Raw genomic sequence first — 17020 nt, 5'->3', positions numbered from 1 at the left:
GCCCCTGGGAGTACTGGCCACTGCTTTCTGAAGGAGGCCTATGGTATTCACTGTTCCTTCTCCTTTGGGCTCCTGAAAGGCCACAACCCCTCCTATCTTTGGTGGCTGTCTTGACTCTGGTAGCTTCTCAGCACAATTTAAGAGAACTTTTGCCAAATATGGTGTCACAGGCTTGTAACCCGCCCCCCCCACCCCACCCCCTAGGGCTTGGGAGGCTGACACGGAGGTGCACAGCCTGGCCTACATAACTAGCTGTTGAGGTGGCAGGTTGTGTGTGTATGTGTGTGTGTGTGTGTGTGTGTGTGTGTGTGTGTGTGTGTGTGTGTGGACTTCTGTTGCTTGTGGTACTGTATTCTGGTGTATGGCATGGCCAAAGAAGTCAGACTGACCGCAAAAGGCTGCACAATTAGCGTGGTGAAGATTTAACTCTTGCCTTGACAGCGGAACCATTCCAGCTAGTTTTTGGACGGCACTTGGGCACCTGAACAGATGTAAGGGATGAGGAGCTCAGGCACTGTCTGAGCCAACTCACTGGCCTCTGCTCCCTTCTCAGGTAAAGGGGAAGAGCGAGAATTGCCTGTTCAGGGTACTTGGAAGGCTTCAAAGAAGATACAGGAAGTGCCTGGTACCTAGTAACAGCTATATTGACTACTCCCTATAAATGAACTTGGAAGGCGACTTTCCTATTTTATCAAATTTAATCAGTGCTGCATGGGTCGGGGCAGGGTGGGAGAAGGTGATCATTATGGTCAATTTACAGATGAGGACATGAGGCACTCGGGACATAAGGAACAGAAACACAGGATTGGTGGCAGAGCTAGGACAGAGATGGTGATGGCGGCCATTTCAGGCCACTCTGCCTGGGCCGTTACCCTGATAGACTTGGGTCAGAACCTTCGAAGTGGTGTTTGCACAAACCATAAGCGTCTGGCTCTACTTCCCCCTTCACGGGCTGTTTCTGGCCAGTTCCTGGTTCCAGAAGAGAGAGAGGCAGAGCCAAACCCAGCTTCCTTTGAAGTCTGGATTTGGTTCTCTGGCTGTCCTGATGGGGCCCAGAGAAAAGGAATTATTTCCTTATCTCCCAGGAGAGGACAACTGCTCATAGGTGTGGGAGGCTGAGGGAGTAATGACAATCAACGGAACTAAGGAATTCGAGTTTGCTGATGAGGTTCATCCGTTTGGTTCTTCAAAAAATATGTATTGAATATCTAGGCTGTTGTTTATGTGTTGGTGACGCTCTAAACAAGACAATGAGTAGCCGGGCGTGGTGGCGCACGCCTTTAATCCCAGCACTTGGGAGGCAGAGGCAGGCGGATCGCTGTGAGTTCGAGGCCAGCCTGGACTATAAAGTCAGTCCAAGATGGCCAAGGCTACACAGAGAAACCCTGTCTCGAAAAACAAAAAAAACAAAAAACAAACAAACAAACAAACAAACAAAAAAAGACGATGAGTAAGTCAAGGAAAAACAGACGACAGGTCAGCTCAAAGGGGGACAAAGGGACTCGGAAGAAAATAAAATCGGGTTCTGTGGGCCCGGCGTGGTGGCACATGCCTTTAATGCCAGCACTTGGGGAGGCAGAAGCAGGCGGATCGCTGTGAGTTCGAGGCTAGCCTGGTCTACAAAGTGAGACCAGGACAGCCAAGGCTACACAGAGAAACCCTGTCTCAAAAAACAAAAAACAAGACAAAACATCGGGTTCTGTGATTGAGGCTGGGTAGTAGAAAAGCATTGCCCCAGAAAGGCTGAACGGAGTGTGCACGCACGCGCGCACACCACCCCCCAACACCTACACCCTACAGCTGGAACCACCCCCCACCTCAGCCTTCTTACTCTCCCCCCCCCACCCACTAGTGAGGGTCTAGGACCAGAGGAGACCAGAGCAAGGGAAAGTCAGCCATGTGGCAATCCAGGGCATCCTAGGAGATGGGACTACTTGGAGTGCACAGAGCCCTAGGAAATGCCCGCCTTGATCCTTAGTGGGCAAAGCTGGGCCAGGAGTCAAGCAGCAGACAGGAGCTCATCAACACCAGGCTCCTCCGGCCACCTGCTCTCACCCCGGGCCTGGCTCATCCTTTTTCCCTACTGATAAACACCACACTCTTCTGTAACTGTTTATAATAAAGACCACAGTTAAGCTGGGTGTGGTGGTGCCTACAAGTTCAGGACTTGGGGGGCCTGAGGCAGGAGAATGGTGATTTCCAAGGCCAGCCTGGGCTACATAGTGAAACTGACGAAAACAATCAAAACCAGCTAACCGACCACACTCAGCTTCTCCCACAGTAAACTTTTTCTCTGTTAGCCCTGACTTTCAACGCCAGGTCAGTATCCTTTCAGCTCTACAAGCAGTCCTTATTTATTTATTTATTTATTTATTTATTTATTTATTTATTTATTTATTTTTGAGATAGAGAGAGGGTGGGGGTTTGGGGTGTGGGACTGCTTAGCCTGGTCTTGGTAAGGATGACAACAACAGTGAGTAAAATTCAACAGCCCTTACCATTTCCTTAAAAAACGAACTAACAAACAGAAAACCCAAACCAGCCAAATAAATAACAACAACAACGAAGAGTATGTTGGATGGTAGTGGTGCACACCTTTAATCCTAGTAGTTGGGAGGCAGAAGCAGGCGGATCTTTATGTGTTGGAGGGCAGCCTGATCTACAGAGTGAGTTCTTGGACAGCCAGGGCTACACAGAGAAACCCTGTCTTGAAACAACAACAACAACAAAGATTCATGTTTGTCTGGGCAAGATGGCCAACACCTTCAATCCTAGCATTCTGTGAGTTCAAGGCCAGCCTGGTCTACAAATCGAGTTCAGGACAGCCAAGACTCTGTTACACAGAGAAATCCCATTTCAAAAAAAAAAAATAATAATAATAATAAAATAAATAAAAATAAAAAAATTCATGCTTGTGTAAAGCCTTAAAATGTCATGTAAATGTGCCTCATGAACACTAGTCACAAATCAGAGAGGAAATTAAATAGTGATGAGAAACTTGGAATTGAGCTTGGTCTTCAGATTGGAGGTCACACAGTAGACTTCTTCCTGTGTGGCGTTTCTTGCTCTCACAGGTGTTTGTTAAACTAGGAATCGTAGACAGAGGTGGATGTAAAGAACACCTTCTTACCTCTTCTCTGTGGCAGGCTGGAGAACGGTCCCCAAAGTTGTTTGTGTTGTAACTCGCAGAGCCTGTGCTTAGGCAACCTTGCCTGGCACAGGAACCTGGCAGGTGTGGCAAAGGGTATTGAGAAGAGATGCTTACCCAGGATTTAATGGGGCTGTTGGCGAAAGGGTTTTTATAAGAGGGAAACAAGAAGGAAAAAAAAAAAAAAAAAAAAAAAAAAAGGAGGCGGGAGGAGGTGAGGAGGTAGAGCAGGAACAGAGAGAAAATAGGCATTTACTGGAAGATGCTGCATCGTAGCTTTCAGAATAGCAGAAGGGCCATGAGCCAAAGTGAGCAGATGTCCCTCTGTAAATACAAGAGAGAGGGAACAGGTATTTCTCTTGGTCTCCAGAAGGGACCCGGACTGCTGACATTTTGACGTTAGTGTTAGGAGATTGATTTTGGATCTCTGACTCCTAAAACCATAAGGTGATTCATTTGTGTCTTTTAAGCCTCCACTTTGTGAGAATTTGTTAGAGCAGTCATAAGAAATGCGTACATCCAGGCATGTCTTCTTGTAACAGAATCTATCTTGGTCTCTCAGGGTGGACCCCGGGACGAGATCCCAGCATCCTTCGCTTGGATTTCTTGGTATCATCCCACCCTTCAGGTTGAGCATGGGATGTCCTGACTTCTGGATTCAACACAGGGGATGTCACCCAGGCATATTAGGTAGGGGCCTTTAAAGGGGCACGGGTCTGATAGAATGAAAGATAGTACAAGAAAGATTTATTAGCTCGGCTCACGTGATGCATGATGGGTATTCCCAACTGGTCGTCTGTACACCAGAGGGCCCAGGGAACTCTGCCTCAGCAATCTAGTGCTGTCAAGGCTGGAAGATTTCTGAAGAATTTAGTCTACGCTGGATGTGATCGCTTTATGTCTGGAAATGCTCTCACAGACCCACTCAGAGGAGAGTCTCTTAGTTGATTCCAGACCTCATCTAGTGGTCAGTCAGGATTAGCTACCATGCCACGGCTGAGCAAGGAGGATGCCATAGTCTCTGGTCGCAGCTGTAGGTGCTGGGTAGGTTGTTGCAGGATATTTAATCCCACAATCCCGAGATTGTGAACAATAAAAACCTGTTTCTTGTTTGGTGTGGTTCAGCCCTAACACACACCTTTAATCCAAGAACTTTCTCTTTCTTGCAAACAGGTGATTATGGTGTGGCTCAGTCAGCCCTAGCACACACCTTTAAGCCAAGAGCTTTCTGTACACAGGATTTAATAAAGTTAGCCCTATATCAAGAGGCAGAGCAAGAAATCAGCTGAGAGGGATTAAATAGTTGAAGGGTATTTAAGACAGCATGGATAAGAGGAAGGGGCTTTTTTAAAGCTTTGAGCTAGCAAACCTTTTCCCTTGGGATTTCTGGCCTTTTCCTCCTGGGCTGTCAGCTAAGCTAGTGAGCATTTTGGGCTTTTTCCTTTGAGACATGAGCTGAGTAGAAAGGTCAACTGGGTGCTTTCTCTGCCTCTCTGAGCTAACAGGTTTTCACCCCAACATCTGGCTCCTGAATCTTTATTGGTAAAGCCAAATGATTGGGATTTTCGTTTTCTTAAAACAATAGGTAGGTGATCATAGCTGGGCCAATCAGAGCAGCAAAAGCCTGCCTGAGCAGCTAGGAAGCAGAATGGATGGGTTGCTCAGCTGAAGGGAAGCTCCTCACAATGAAGAAAATACGAGGGCCGGGCCGCAGAGTGGAGGGTGGGAGAGAGCCACCGACCCCAATGCACAGCTGGAGACGTGAGCCCAGGAGTGCCTTGCCTCTGAGGGTCCCAATAACAGGAGCCAAGATAGCATGTCTTGGCTGCTGACAGGTGGAGGTGGTGGCCCGGAACCGGATGTTCTTGGCTAATGTGGCTGCACGGTCTGTTGTACCAGGCGATTTCATGATTGGCTTGGTTGACATTCAACACCTTGAACATAAGCTAGTTGTAAAAAATGCGTCTTCTTACATGCATAGCTTTGATTATGTCCCAGCCAAGAGGACCACATCGGGCCCTTACACAGGGTTAACTGACCCTGTGATGAACACAGGGTTCATCACACGCAGCTACTGACCCTGAGGAGGAGAATGATTTGGTTCCAGGCACTTGGCTGGCTTGTGACAGGTGGGACAGAACTCTGGGCCCACAGCTATGTACTCTGAGGCGTGCAAGGCAGGCTTCTCATGAGGAGACCCGCTCCCTGTGAGCAGGATCACTCCCAGCTGGGTCTGTGGCTCTGGAAACTCACATCCTGCTGCTTGTAATTAGTATGCGCTACTCTCCTGTGGCTGATCAGCATTCTTAATTTCGTTCCCAGAGCCTAGATTAGTCATTATCACAAAGAGAATACTTAACACCTCGAATGTTCGCCGTCTAAACTCACAGAATAAAAATGTTTATTCCAGACACCTGTCCTTCAACTCACTTTTATTTTATTTTATTTTCTGGTAAATATTACTTTGACCAACCCCCTCACCAACCCTTCTAGAGACCAGATTAAGAAAACTCCTGAAAGTGATGGACTCAAGTCACAGTGAGTCACCTGGGCTATCATAACACAATGCCATTAATCTAAACAACACATGCTCACATTCTCCTGCCTCTGAAAGATAAGGGGCAAGGTTAAGTAGCCAGCAAGGTTGGCTACTAGAGAGACTTGCAGTTAGTGTCCTCACAGGGCTTTTCCTCTGTGCATGCACAGAAAGAGAGAGGTTGTTGCTTTTCTTTCTTTTAGAGACAGGGTTTCTCTGTGTAGCCTTGGCTGTCCTGGACTCACTTTGTAGACCAGGCTGGCCTCGAACTCACGGAGATCCCCATGCCTCTGCCTCCCGGAGGGCTGAGATTAAAGGCGTGTACCACCACGCCCACCTGGATTCTTTCTTTCTTTCTTTCTTTCTTTCTTTCTTTCTTTCTTTCTTTCTTTCTTTCTTTCTTTCAGACTCCACTCCCATTGGGTCTGGTCCCGCCTTTAAGGCCTTATTTAGTGTGGATTCTACCATAAAGGCCTTTATTAGTTACTTTTCTCTAGTTGTGACAAAGAAGCCGAAGGAAGGGTTTGTTTTTGTTCACAGTGAGGGTACTGTCCATCAGCGTTGGGAAGGCACGACAGTAAGGACAAGAGGGACTGTTTCCATTGCATTTGCTGCCAGGAACCAGGGACTGATGCACAATGGTGCTCGCTAACGTCCTCCTATTGGTTCAGTGTGGTACCTTAGGCCACAGCCCACAGGAAGGTGCTGCTCACATTCAGGAGGGCGTCCCTTCCCTTAAAACTTCACACACACACACACACACACACACACACACACACACACACACACACACACCCTTCATAGACACATCCAAACATATCTTTCCCTGGTGATTTTAATCCAGTCAAACCATCACAGGGTCCTGTCTCTGAACACATTCACCGAGATGATTAGGACATCAATATTCAAATTGTGCGGGACGCAGCTCAGTGCCCACAGCTGCAGCCAGTCTGAGCCGCGTGGAGGCCCAAGCCTTGCCTGCCTCCTACTTTTAGCTCAATCCGGGTCAGATCTGAACATTGCCTTTGTTCCTTTCCTATTGCTGGATGTGACAAAAGGTCACAATTCCAGGTTGCAGTCCATCTTAGCGAGGGAGTCACAGCAGCAGGTGTGCGAGAGGACTGGTCACGCCACATCCACAAGCAAGAGCAGAGAGCAGGGGACTAACACATGCATGCGAGTGCACAACTCTCCTTTTCTACTCTTAGGTAGTCCAAGATGGCCGATCCAGGGAATGCTGCCATACACAGTGTAGCAAGGCCTCAGAGCTTACCACAACTGACTCCATGATGGAAGGGCCACACAGCACAGAGACAGTGCCACCGGCCAAAAATGAAAACAAAGGCCTAATACATCAAAGGCCATACATTAATGGGAAGAGCTAATAACCTTGCTTTATAGCTTCTGCAGTGCCCTAAACTGTTCTTGTTAACTGAAGTATGTCAACCCAGAACATGATTTTCCGCCATCGGCAAGTCTGAGTGTGTGAATAAGTGTGGGTGTGTGTGTGCATGCGCACGGGCGTGTACTATGAAGGTGAGAGCCAGATGACCAGAGAAGTCCCTTTAACTCCTTATTGCCTGTCTCTCTCATCTGTTGTCTAGTACCTCTGCCCCTTACAGCTGTGAGGGCTGATCTCACTGTGCTGATAAGGAGACGCGGAAACCTGTTAGATCCTCTCTAAAACATGTCATATGGTGCTGCATACTCTAGGTTCAAATCCCACCTCTGGCACTTTCCAACTGTCTGTCAGTGAGCCTTTGGTATTTGCAAGGCTCAGATTGTCTTCTGTGTGGGACACATGTGTACTCATGTATGCTTGCCATGAGGATCAGTGTCTTGGGACGTGACGTTAGTGATGCCCTGTGGCAGTAGTGAAATGTGCCGTGAAGTACTGAAAAGGAATTAGATATTAATGCACGCTGCAAGAGGAATTTCAAGGAGCCAGAGAGATGCTCTGTGGCTAACAGCTTGCCTTGCAAGCTTAAGGGTCTGATGTTCATCTCTAGAAGCCAGGTTAAAAAGCTGGGCAAGACGGCATGCTCTTGTGGTTTTCATGCTGGGGGTGGAGATCCCTGGGGCTTTCTGGCTGGCCAGCCCAGACTATTTACCTAGCTTCATGATAGTAAGAGACCCTGTCTTAAGAGAGAGGATGGTGCAGGGATAATGACACCCAAGGTCAGCCTCTGGCTTACACACACACACACACACACACACACACACACACACACACACACACACGAGCACAGACACACACAGAGATGAATATGTTTAAAAATATTTTAAAAATGTTCACCGAGTGGAGAAATCAACATGATAGGCTTGTACACAGTACCATTTCATTTATATAAAACTCTTGGAAAGGCTAAACTCCAATGAAAGTAAGATGATTGGTGGCTGCCTGTGCCCTGGGTCTAGGTTGGAATCAATTGTTGAGGGTAAAGTGGGAAGTTTCTAGTTGGGTGTTAGTTTTCCCAGGATTCTTGACAGTCTCACTATATAGCACAGGCTAGCCCCGTAGAGGACTAATCTACTACAGGAATCAGTAGTCAGTGTGGAGGGGCTGGCAGGGTTTAAAAGACAGTGAGGTGACACAGTAGTCACCAGGTAGAGAAAGTAAGGCTGGGCAGTGGTGGCTCACACCTTTAATCCCACCACTTGAGAGGCAGAGACAGGTGAATTTCTACATTTGGGGCCAGCCTGGTCTACAGAGCAAGTTCCAGGATAGGCAGGGCTACACAGAGGAACCCTGTCTTAAAACAAAACAATGAGACAGAGAGACAGAGAGAGAGAGAGAGAGAGAGAGAGAGAGAGAGAGAGAGAGAGAGAGAGGTGATGTCACCTTCCTCTTGCATCCTAGCCTGCGCAGGAGGCAGAGCGACCAATGGCCCTGGGGTTTTGGTGCTGTCAGGCCTCTAGCTTTGTGATCTTGGTTCTGCCTGTACCAGCTCTGTGCCCCTGGGATATAAGTTACTCTTCTCCGCCTCAGTTTCCTCCTCTGTAAAAGGAGGGTGACAACGTGAAAAAGAAGTACATAAAAAGTTCTTGGGACGTGCCTGTGCCTAGAGTGGTGGCTCCAACTAAGATAGGACGGGACACAAGAGCATCAAGTTATAAGCAGGAGTGTACAAGCTCTGACGAAAGTTGGAGGGCTTTCCAGGTTCCAGATAGAGTTTAGGAGCCAACCTGGAAACTGGATAAGACTTATTCGTGGGGGACGAGCGCCAGTCAGGGACTGTTTGAGAGATGGTAGAGCCCAAGTATCCAAAAGACCTGAGAGGTCACGGGGAATCTTTGGGGTTGAAGCTGGGGAGAAGAACAAAGTAGCATCCGAGGTGACACAGGCTGGGGTGGAAGCTTCCTTCAACCACCTCCTCCTGTCTCTGTTTCCCCGCTCACTTCCTTGCCTGTGTCCCTCCCTTCATCTCTCTTTCCTTCCTGTTCTCCTCTCCTCTCTCTCCCTCCTTCCATCCATCTCCCCCCCAACCCATTTTCTCTCTTCCCTTCTTTCTCTCCAGTCTGGTTGCAAAAAGCTGGCAAGGTGAGGAAGAGCCCGTCCTACAGCCGTGCCGTGAGTGACCCACTTTGTGTGTTTGCGGTTTACCTACCTGTAGAAGATTTATACCTCAAATCTCCCAGTGCTGCAGGCAAATGGTTTTTAATTCAGCTCCACAAATATTGACTGTGTTCAGGCTAACTGAGTGTACTTTGTGCTGGAGGTGCCAGGGAGATGCAAATAGGGACAAACCCAATCCTTGGAGGAGCCAGTGGGAGGGCCCCTGGGGCCATGTTGGTATGAGACACATTCACCGTCTTCCTGGAAGATGCTGAAGGGCCCTCTGTCTCCCGTGTTCTCTGAGAGACACGTCTCATGCCAACAAAGTGCAGAAAGGGGGGCGTTGTGCCAGTTTTGGAAGATTGTAACAGGACAGGACATTGTGGACAGAATCTACAGGCATGAGACTGAGGTCCGTCTGCTGGGGCTGGAGGCACTGGGGAGACAGATGTCTGTTCACAGCTCAAAAAAGGCACCTCCTGGAGCTATAGATTTTTGTATCTATTTCTTTCTTTCTTTCTTTTTTGGCTTTGTTGTTGTTGTTGTTTGAGACAGAGTTTCTCTGTGTAACCTTGGCTGTCCTGGACTCGCTTTGTAGACCAGGCTGGCCTCGAACTCACAGCGATCCGCCTGCCTCTGCCTCCCGAGTGCTGGGTTTAAAGGCGCGCGCCACCACCGCCTGGCTCTATTTCTTTCTTATCAATTTTACAAGATTGGTGGGATACATAGGACTTTCTGCCCCAACAGTTTTTTTTGTTGTTGTCATTGTCCCCCCTCTCCTCCCTTCTCACTGCCCCCCCCCCCCCCCCCCCGCCCTGCTAGGCTTTCAGTCCTGCAGGGTTCACTTTTGTTTCTTTGGAAAGTGATCAAGGCAGCTCCCACTGTGGTACTGAGTTTCAGTATCATCCTCCAGAAAGCTCCGGGGCAACAAGGAGTTTAGAGAACGCTGGAAAGGGAGATCTGAAGGCTGAGCAGCAACAGCCAGGAAGGCTGCTTCTTCAGCCATGTTCACTTGTGCTTCGTCAGGGAACCGCACTTCCTGACCCAGGTGTGATGCTGGGCAGCCTCGTGACAGGTCCTGGCCAATAAGTGAAGCTCAGAAACCCCCGTGTACACTTTGAGGGCTGGATGACTTCATTATTTGGTGAGACTTCCCAAAAGCCCCTCCCCCTCAACAGCACCGGTGGGTTGCGGCCCCTTTGGGGGAGTCTCCTCAGACTGTCGGAAAACACAGATATTTACCTCACGATCCATTAACAGTAGCAAAGTTGCAGTCATGAAGTAACCATGGAAATGACTGTATGGTGGAGGAGGGTCATCATAACATAAGGAGTTGTATTAAAGGGCCGCAGCATCAGGAAGGTTGAGAACCACTGACTGCTCTAGAAGGAGCTGTTTTGCATTATCCGTGAAACAGACCCAAGGTGCAACCCTTCTGCCCATCCACACCAGATAGAGAGCAGATGGAGCTGTATAGCCCAGGTGCTTGACGTCACCGAAAGTCGGGATGCTTTGCCATTGTCATATCAAGTTTGCCTGTCTTAATGGGCACATTGGGCAAATAAAGCTGCTTTTATTTTATTTTGGTGTACTCTAAAACTAGGTACTAGAGTTCTAGACTGAACCCAGGACCCCAAGCATGCCGGCAAAGTATTCTACCACTGAGGTATATCCCAGCTCTCAAAGCCTGGCTTTAGATAAGGCAGTCTTCTTACTTTGTGTCACCATTAAAAAGATACAATCTTGCCAGAAGCTGGGGGCCGGTAATCCCAGCACCCAGAGAGGCAGAGGAAGAGGTAGAACTCTCCGTGAGTTCGAGGCCAGCCTGGTCTACAAATCAAATCCAGAACAACCAAGGCTAAAGAGACAACCTTTTTCTCTCTTCACACCTTATCACTTGATTGTCCTTTTTTTTCTTGTCAATAAGCGCAAGCAAAGGAAATAAGTTATGGTTAGACTAAGGACAGAAAGAAAGTGGTGACTTGATTCGTAGTTGATGAGTTTACAACTTGGCATCAGAGTGGGGTGGAGGGAGAGGAGGAGAGCTTGATCCTTCAGGAGCGAGTGTTGTCTACAGGGCACGTGGCATTGAACCTAGAGCTCACCGCACAGAGGAAGGAACAGAATTCCAGGGAGAAACTAGAAGACCCTTCCAGGCAGAGGTGACAGGTCACTAGGAGAGCCTTCTCCCATACTGTACGGAGGGGCCAAGTCCAGATGTTGAGGATGCAAGCACAGATGCTGGCAAGGTTCAGCCTCCTTCTCCAGCTCATGGTCCAACTCAAGCTTCCAAAACCCAAAAGGCATCAGGTTTCTCACTTCTCCCTTGGGCACGTGACGACTTCCCATGCTGGATTCTGAATGTCTGGGCTTGACAATGTGGTTTTCTACCCTGGGCAGAGGGACAGCGGAATGAAACACATGTAAATCCTTTCTTTATTGTACTTTGTAAAACCTGCAGGCACCCTCTAGAACGTGACCCTGCAAGGAGCCCAGCCTCCTCCCACCCCACTTGGAGGAGGGGATACAGTGCTCAGTCACATCACATGGGTGGCTTTCTCAGGGAGTTGGCTTTTATTGGAGCATGTATATCTTGGCCACCTTCAGCAAGCAAGTCATTCATAAACAAAGACAAATGAACAGGGGACCGGCTGCATAAACGTCTCGTTGTAACTGTCTTTTGAATCACAGGAAGGCCGCTGACTTTCCATGCTGGGGGTGGGGGCCTTCAGGAGGAAGGAAAGGATGCTTCAGAGGCGTTTCTGGATGCATGTATCAGAAAGCAACGTGTGAGTCTGTCAAATTTGAGGGGAGGATAAGGCCCATTACACTCAGATCCAACAAGAATTTATCAATGCCTCTGTGAAGAGACGCATCGAAAAGACACGATGTCTTATTTTTTTTTATTATGAATCGAGTTTTCTGTAAATTCACTTAACGATAAGGCATCAAGGTCAGGCTTTACAATAAGATTGCTTTCCTGGCATAAAAGTCATCTCCTTATCATTGACCTGTGTCTACTTTATTGATCCATGGCCACGTAACTGCATGGAGTTGAACATTTTAAAACATCTTTCACGATGCTGGAAAGCAGCGCCATCTTTCTCGATACCTGCCAAGGCTAAGCTGCCTTGGAACCTCCCCCCCCCCCTCCCCCCCCCGCCCAGCACTTTGTTGGACTTTTAGGGACGCCTTTTCACATCCACCGCACTTCGGATAAATTACAGAAAGCTGTACACTTTGGTGAAACAGTTTTAAAAGCCATAATTGTACCTCCTTTGCCTCGAGGCGGGGGGTGGGCGGGCGGGCGGTGAGGACACGTGCTAGAATGGCACAGCTGTCTCCAGACCCCAAATGCGGTTCAGTTTCCCTAACCTTGACTTTAAGTCCGCTCTCTTTAACCTCTTTGCAAAGGAAACCTTCAAGCTCAACTGTCCTTTGAAAGAAACCCCAATCTGCCCAGTTTTGATCATTATGAAAAGGGCACTTGCTCTCAGGGGAGCTTGGGGGCAACTTCGGCTAAATCGCCCAGGGGATTTTAAACCACTGCGTGCCACTAGGGCCCTCCATTCGCTTTAGCCGCCTAGCCGGCTCCTCTCCCCACCGGAGAATGGGTGGCAGCACTAAAGCGGTCTTATTCGTATTTTTCCCTCTCCGGGTTGTGTCATGGAAACGTTTACACAAGCTCGAGACAGCGGCCCAGCTCCGCCCAGGGACTGAGGGCTTTTGGGACCCTGCGGGAGCGTGCTGCGCACTCCGGACTCCCCGGGAAACAGCTGGACGCGACCACGTCTAGGGTAGGGGCGGGGGAGGCGACGCTCCGCCCCCGGCGCGGCCCCGCCCTCCCCGCTCGCCGGCGCCCTCCCCTCGCCGGGGGCTGCGAGTTGCGTTTGGTAAAACCCAGCCCTGGAATATATAGATCACTGGAGCGCAATGAAGTAGCTTTTGGCGAGGGAGGGAGGGAGGGGGGTCTGGACAGTCACAGAGGCCAGTGCACGGCGGCGGCGGCACCTTCCTTCTCGCATCCTGGTCGCCCGGCCCGTGAGGAGGCAGCGGCGGCCGCAGGCGCCAGCAGAGGAGGCGGCGGAGCGTCGAGCCGAGGCGAGTCGGACTGGCAGGAGCGCGCGGCCGGGGCCACGCATCTCCACACTTGCACATCAACTCCCGCGCCTTGCACCCCCGAGACCCGGGCTGGGGGCTCGGAGACCCTCGGTGAAGCTAACGGGATCTATCTCCAGAGCCCAACCAGCTCGGTTCAGAGCCTCCCGGGCGCAGGTCCCCCGCGGCGGGGTCCCTGCTTCTGCGCTCCGGACGAGCCTCCCGGACAGCCGGGTCCCCGCGGCCAGGACAAAGCCATGAAGCCGGCGCTGCTGGAAGTGATGAGGATGAACAGAATTTGCCGGATGGTGCTGGCCACTTGCTTGGGATCCTTTATCTTGGTCATCTTCTATTTCCAAAGTATGTTGCACCCAGGTAGGGGGCGCGTTAGCGTGGTTTTGTTGGATATTTTCTCTCTCGCTCTGCTTTCTGCTTCTTCCAACCTCACCTCTTCCCTTTGGCCTCTTGGGGCTTCTTGCTGGCTGCCGGGATCTGCGGGTCACGGAGTTGGGATGGGGAGAGAAGAAGGTGCGCTTCCTTTTCCTCCCAGCTCCAGGCTGGAGGTTGAGACTGAAAGGAGAGGCAGCGGCGTGTGTGGCCCTCTTCTTTCTTTTCGTTTCTTTTTCTTTCTTTCTTTCTTTTTTTCTTTGTGTCTTGTCTGTTGGCTAGGTGGCAGAGAAAGGTAGGGATTGTTGGAAGCTGCCGAGGTCGAGGGTTGGTGGAAAGACTATAAAACTCGGTCCCAGTTGCTGCTGAAGGCTGGGATGAAACAGGCGCAGGGAGCCGGCAGCTTTGCGCCAGGGAGCGCTGCCTCTTCCTGGTTGGGGACCCCCGGGCGAGTAGTGCATGCCCGGGCAGGGTAGCGAATCCCTGCTGCCGCCTGGGAAGCCCCAAGCTGAGCTACCACGTGTTCTAAGCTCAGCGGCAGAGCAGGTGTGGGGGGGGAAGAGGGTGGGTGGCTTCCCGGAGCTTTCCTCCTTCGGGCGCAATGTTTCGCGATACACCCCTAAGGTCTAGCTCCGCTGTGACCTTGCAGCTGTTGCTCCCGGGCCTGGTCTACCACCTCCTCCTGGCTCCAGACCAACTGCTGGGACTCCAGAGCTTTAGGGTCACACTTTGGCCACCAAAAGCTCTTGGAGATACTTTGGGCAGTTTTCTGCTCTCATCTCCTTTTCTTGGGTTCTGAACATTTGGAGACTCCTGAAACACTGGAACAGATCCTTCCTTGCACCCTCCCTGGCTAGGATAAGAGGGCCCAGAAGGAAAGTTTGGGGCTAGAGGAGAGAGAGAGGCACCCCAGAGTGTCCTGCCACCCGTCCCCGGTCCCCCGGCAGTGCTGCACCGCTTAGAAACCCAACAGGTAGGACTTTCAGAGAAGGCTCTGTGTGTTGCCATCCAGTCTTAGCCTCAGGAACCCCTTCCCCATTTCTCCCAGATATGCAGACCCGTGCGGGGCCACATTGGCTCATTTTGTGACCCCTCAGAATTGCCACAGTTAATAGTTTACTTTTCTTTCTTTCTTTTTTTTCTTTTTCTTTCTTTCTTCTTCTTCTTCTTCTTCTTTTTTTTTTCGAGACAGAGTTTTCTCTGTAATAGCTCTGGCTGTCCTGGAACTCTCTTTGTAGACCAGGTTGGCCTGGAACTCACAGAGACCTGCCTGCTTCTGCTTTCCTAGGGCTGGTATTAAAGGCCTGTGCCACCCTGCAAATCGGTTACTTTTCTAATTTTAGGGAGGAGGGAGAGGGAAAACACATTTCAGCCCGGGGTTGGGGTTGGGGGGTGGGAATAGGGTTGGTTTTGCCTCCTGCCGTCTCTCTAAGTGTGTATATAACACTTTGAGTAGTCTGCCCCAAGAATTCATCAAGACTGCTTCTCCGTGGATGGCAGAACCATAAAGCTGTTCTCTGAATCAAACAGGCAGGACTGTGGGATTCCTTGACAGTGCAGGGACAGTCTGGCCCCTCTTCCTTATGGGGCTCGGAACAGTTGTGAAGCCGGCCTGACTGCCAAGAATATGGTCTTGTGTTACCACGTGGAACCCCAGGGCACCCCAGCCAGTCCTGGTAAAAAGATGGCTTTTGTTTGCAGCTCATATTTTTAGTTTAATGTCAGCAAACTAGAGCGGTGTTTGTCTCCTTACTCAAACCTGTGGTTGTGAAACTTGTGAGAGAAATTTAAAAATGGACTTTGCTGGCATTCTGGGTTGCAAGGGGGTGGGACCAGACAGACGGCATCTCAAGAGTGCCAAGCTCCTGGGGCCACCCAGGACCAAGCCAGAGTTTCTCCCTAGAGGGCTAGAGGACAGGCTGGTATGCAGATAAAATGAACCTCATGCTGTTTAAACAAAGGGCCCAATGATTTGGTCTAGACTTCAGAACTGTGTTCAGGCCTATTCAAGTTTTGCTGGGATGGTGCATGCCCGGTAACACTCAGCAGCAGAAATGCTTACAACAGGCATATACGGCGGGGGGATGTACTGGAACCTCTCCGAACATGTGAATTGCCCATCAAAAGTCTATTTGTATGTGTGTGCAGTGCCCGTGGAGGTCCGAAGAGGGTAATGGATCCCCTGGAACTATAGTTACAGGTAGTTGTGAGCCATCCAGGGTCTTGTGGAAGAACAGTGTGTGTGTGTGTGTGTGTGTGTGTGTGTTTCTGTCTGTCTGTCTGTCTGTCCGTGTGTCCTTAACTGTGAGTCGCTTCTCCAGCCCCTTAGGAAGCATGTGTGTGCACATGTGTGCCTGCATGGGCACTATATGTGTGCAGGTGCCCTCAGAGGCCAGAAGAGGGTTTGAATTCCCTAGAGCTGGAGTTACAGGTCCTTTGCAAGAACAGCAAACTCTTTTTTGTTTGTTTGTTTTTGTTTTTTCGAGACAAGAGTTTCTCTGTGTAGCCTTGGCTGGGCTGGACTCATTTTGTAGACCAGGTGGCCTCGAACTCACAGCGATCCACCTGCTTCTGCCTCCCAAATGCTGGGATTAAAGGAGTGCGCCACCACCGCCCCAGCAAGAACGGCAAACTCTTAACCTGGAGAGCTATCTCTCTCGCCCTGCTGCTTTGAATTTTAAAGTGATATCTTTTCATCTCTGAAGTCTCATGGTACAGGATTTTTTTTTTTTTTTTTTTTTTTTTTTTTGGCCTGGGAAGCCTCTTAGGATCAGCCTGGCAGAGGCAGAAGGGACCACAACATAGCCTAGACTATTGCCTTGCGCCCCCTCTCACTCCCGCGCCCCCCACAGATTTGAAGCTCTCTGGCAGGAGATCTCTTAATACCTACCTGTGAGATGGAAAAGCAGTATTGAGAAAGAAACAGACTCTTAAGTTTCCTTTTTGGCTGGAGCGTGTAAGGGGGGGGCGGGGAGGGGAGGACTGCCCAGCTCTCAGGCTGGCAAATGCCCCCTCCCATTCTAGTCTGAAGCCCACTGTCTTTTGTATTTTTCTAGTCCATAAGCGTGGTAATTGTGAACTTGAGTAATTGGCCGTCAGATAATTGGCCATTGGTTACGCCACTGCGGATTTAGTAGGAGTGGGGCCCCTGTCAGTTAGGCAGTTTTCTTTAGAAACCCTCGACCTTCTGAGTTAATAGTCTTCATGAAGTGGTTTTTTTTTTTTTTTTGGTTGGGGTGGAGTGGGGTGGGGGGACGACAGGGTTTTAAGCTCCCTTCTAGTCCAGATGTTTTAT

General features: G+C 49.9%; 1 protein-coding gene across 2 annotated transcripts in view; it reads left to right on the top strand.

The window, feature by feature from the left end:
• Window positions 1–13195: 13195 nt before the first annotated feature.
• The window catches only part of Chst11 (carbohydrate sulfotransferase 11), a 199327-nt gene continuing 195502 nt past the window's right edge, over window positions 13196–17020 (top strand). Inside the window, exon 1 of one of the 2 annotated variants that reach the window (XM_051139756.1) lies at window positions 13196–13698. In XM_051139756.1, the coding sequence (XP_050995713.1) occupies window positions 13596–13698 (103 nt within the window). In that variant the 5' untranslated portion in view covers window positions 13196–13595. Of the gene's footprint in view, window positions 13714–17020 lie in introns of both variants that reach the window. The other variant, XM_051139755.1, reaches the window with a different exon arrangement.

Source organism: Acomys russatus, chromosome 31 (assembly GCF_903995435.1).
Source record: "Acomys russatus chromosome 31, mAcoRus1.1, whole genome shotgun sequence".
NCBI lineage: Eukaryota > Metazoa > Chordata > Mammalia > Rodentia > Muridae > Acomys > Acomys russatus.
This window is presented reverse-complemented; position numbering and strand designations above follow the sequence as displayed.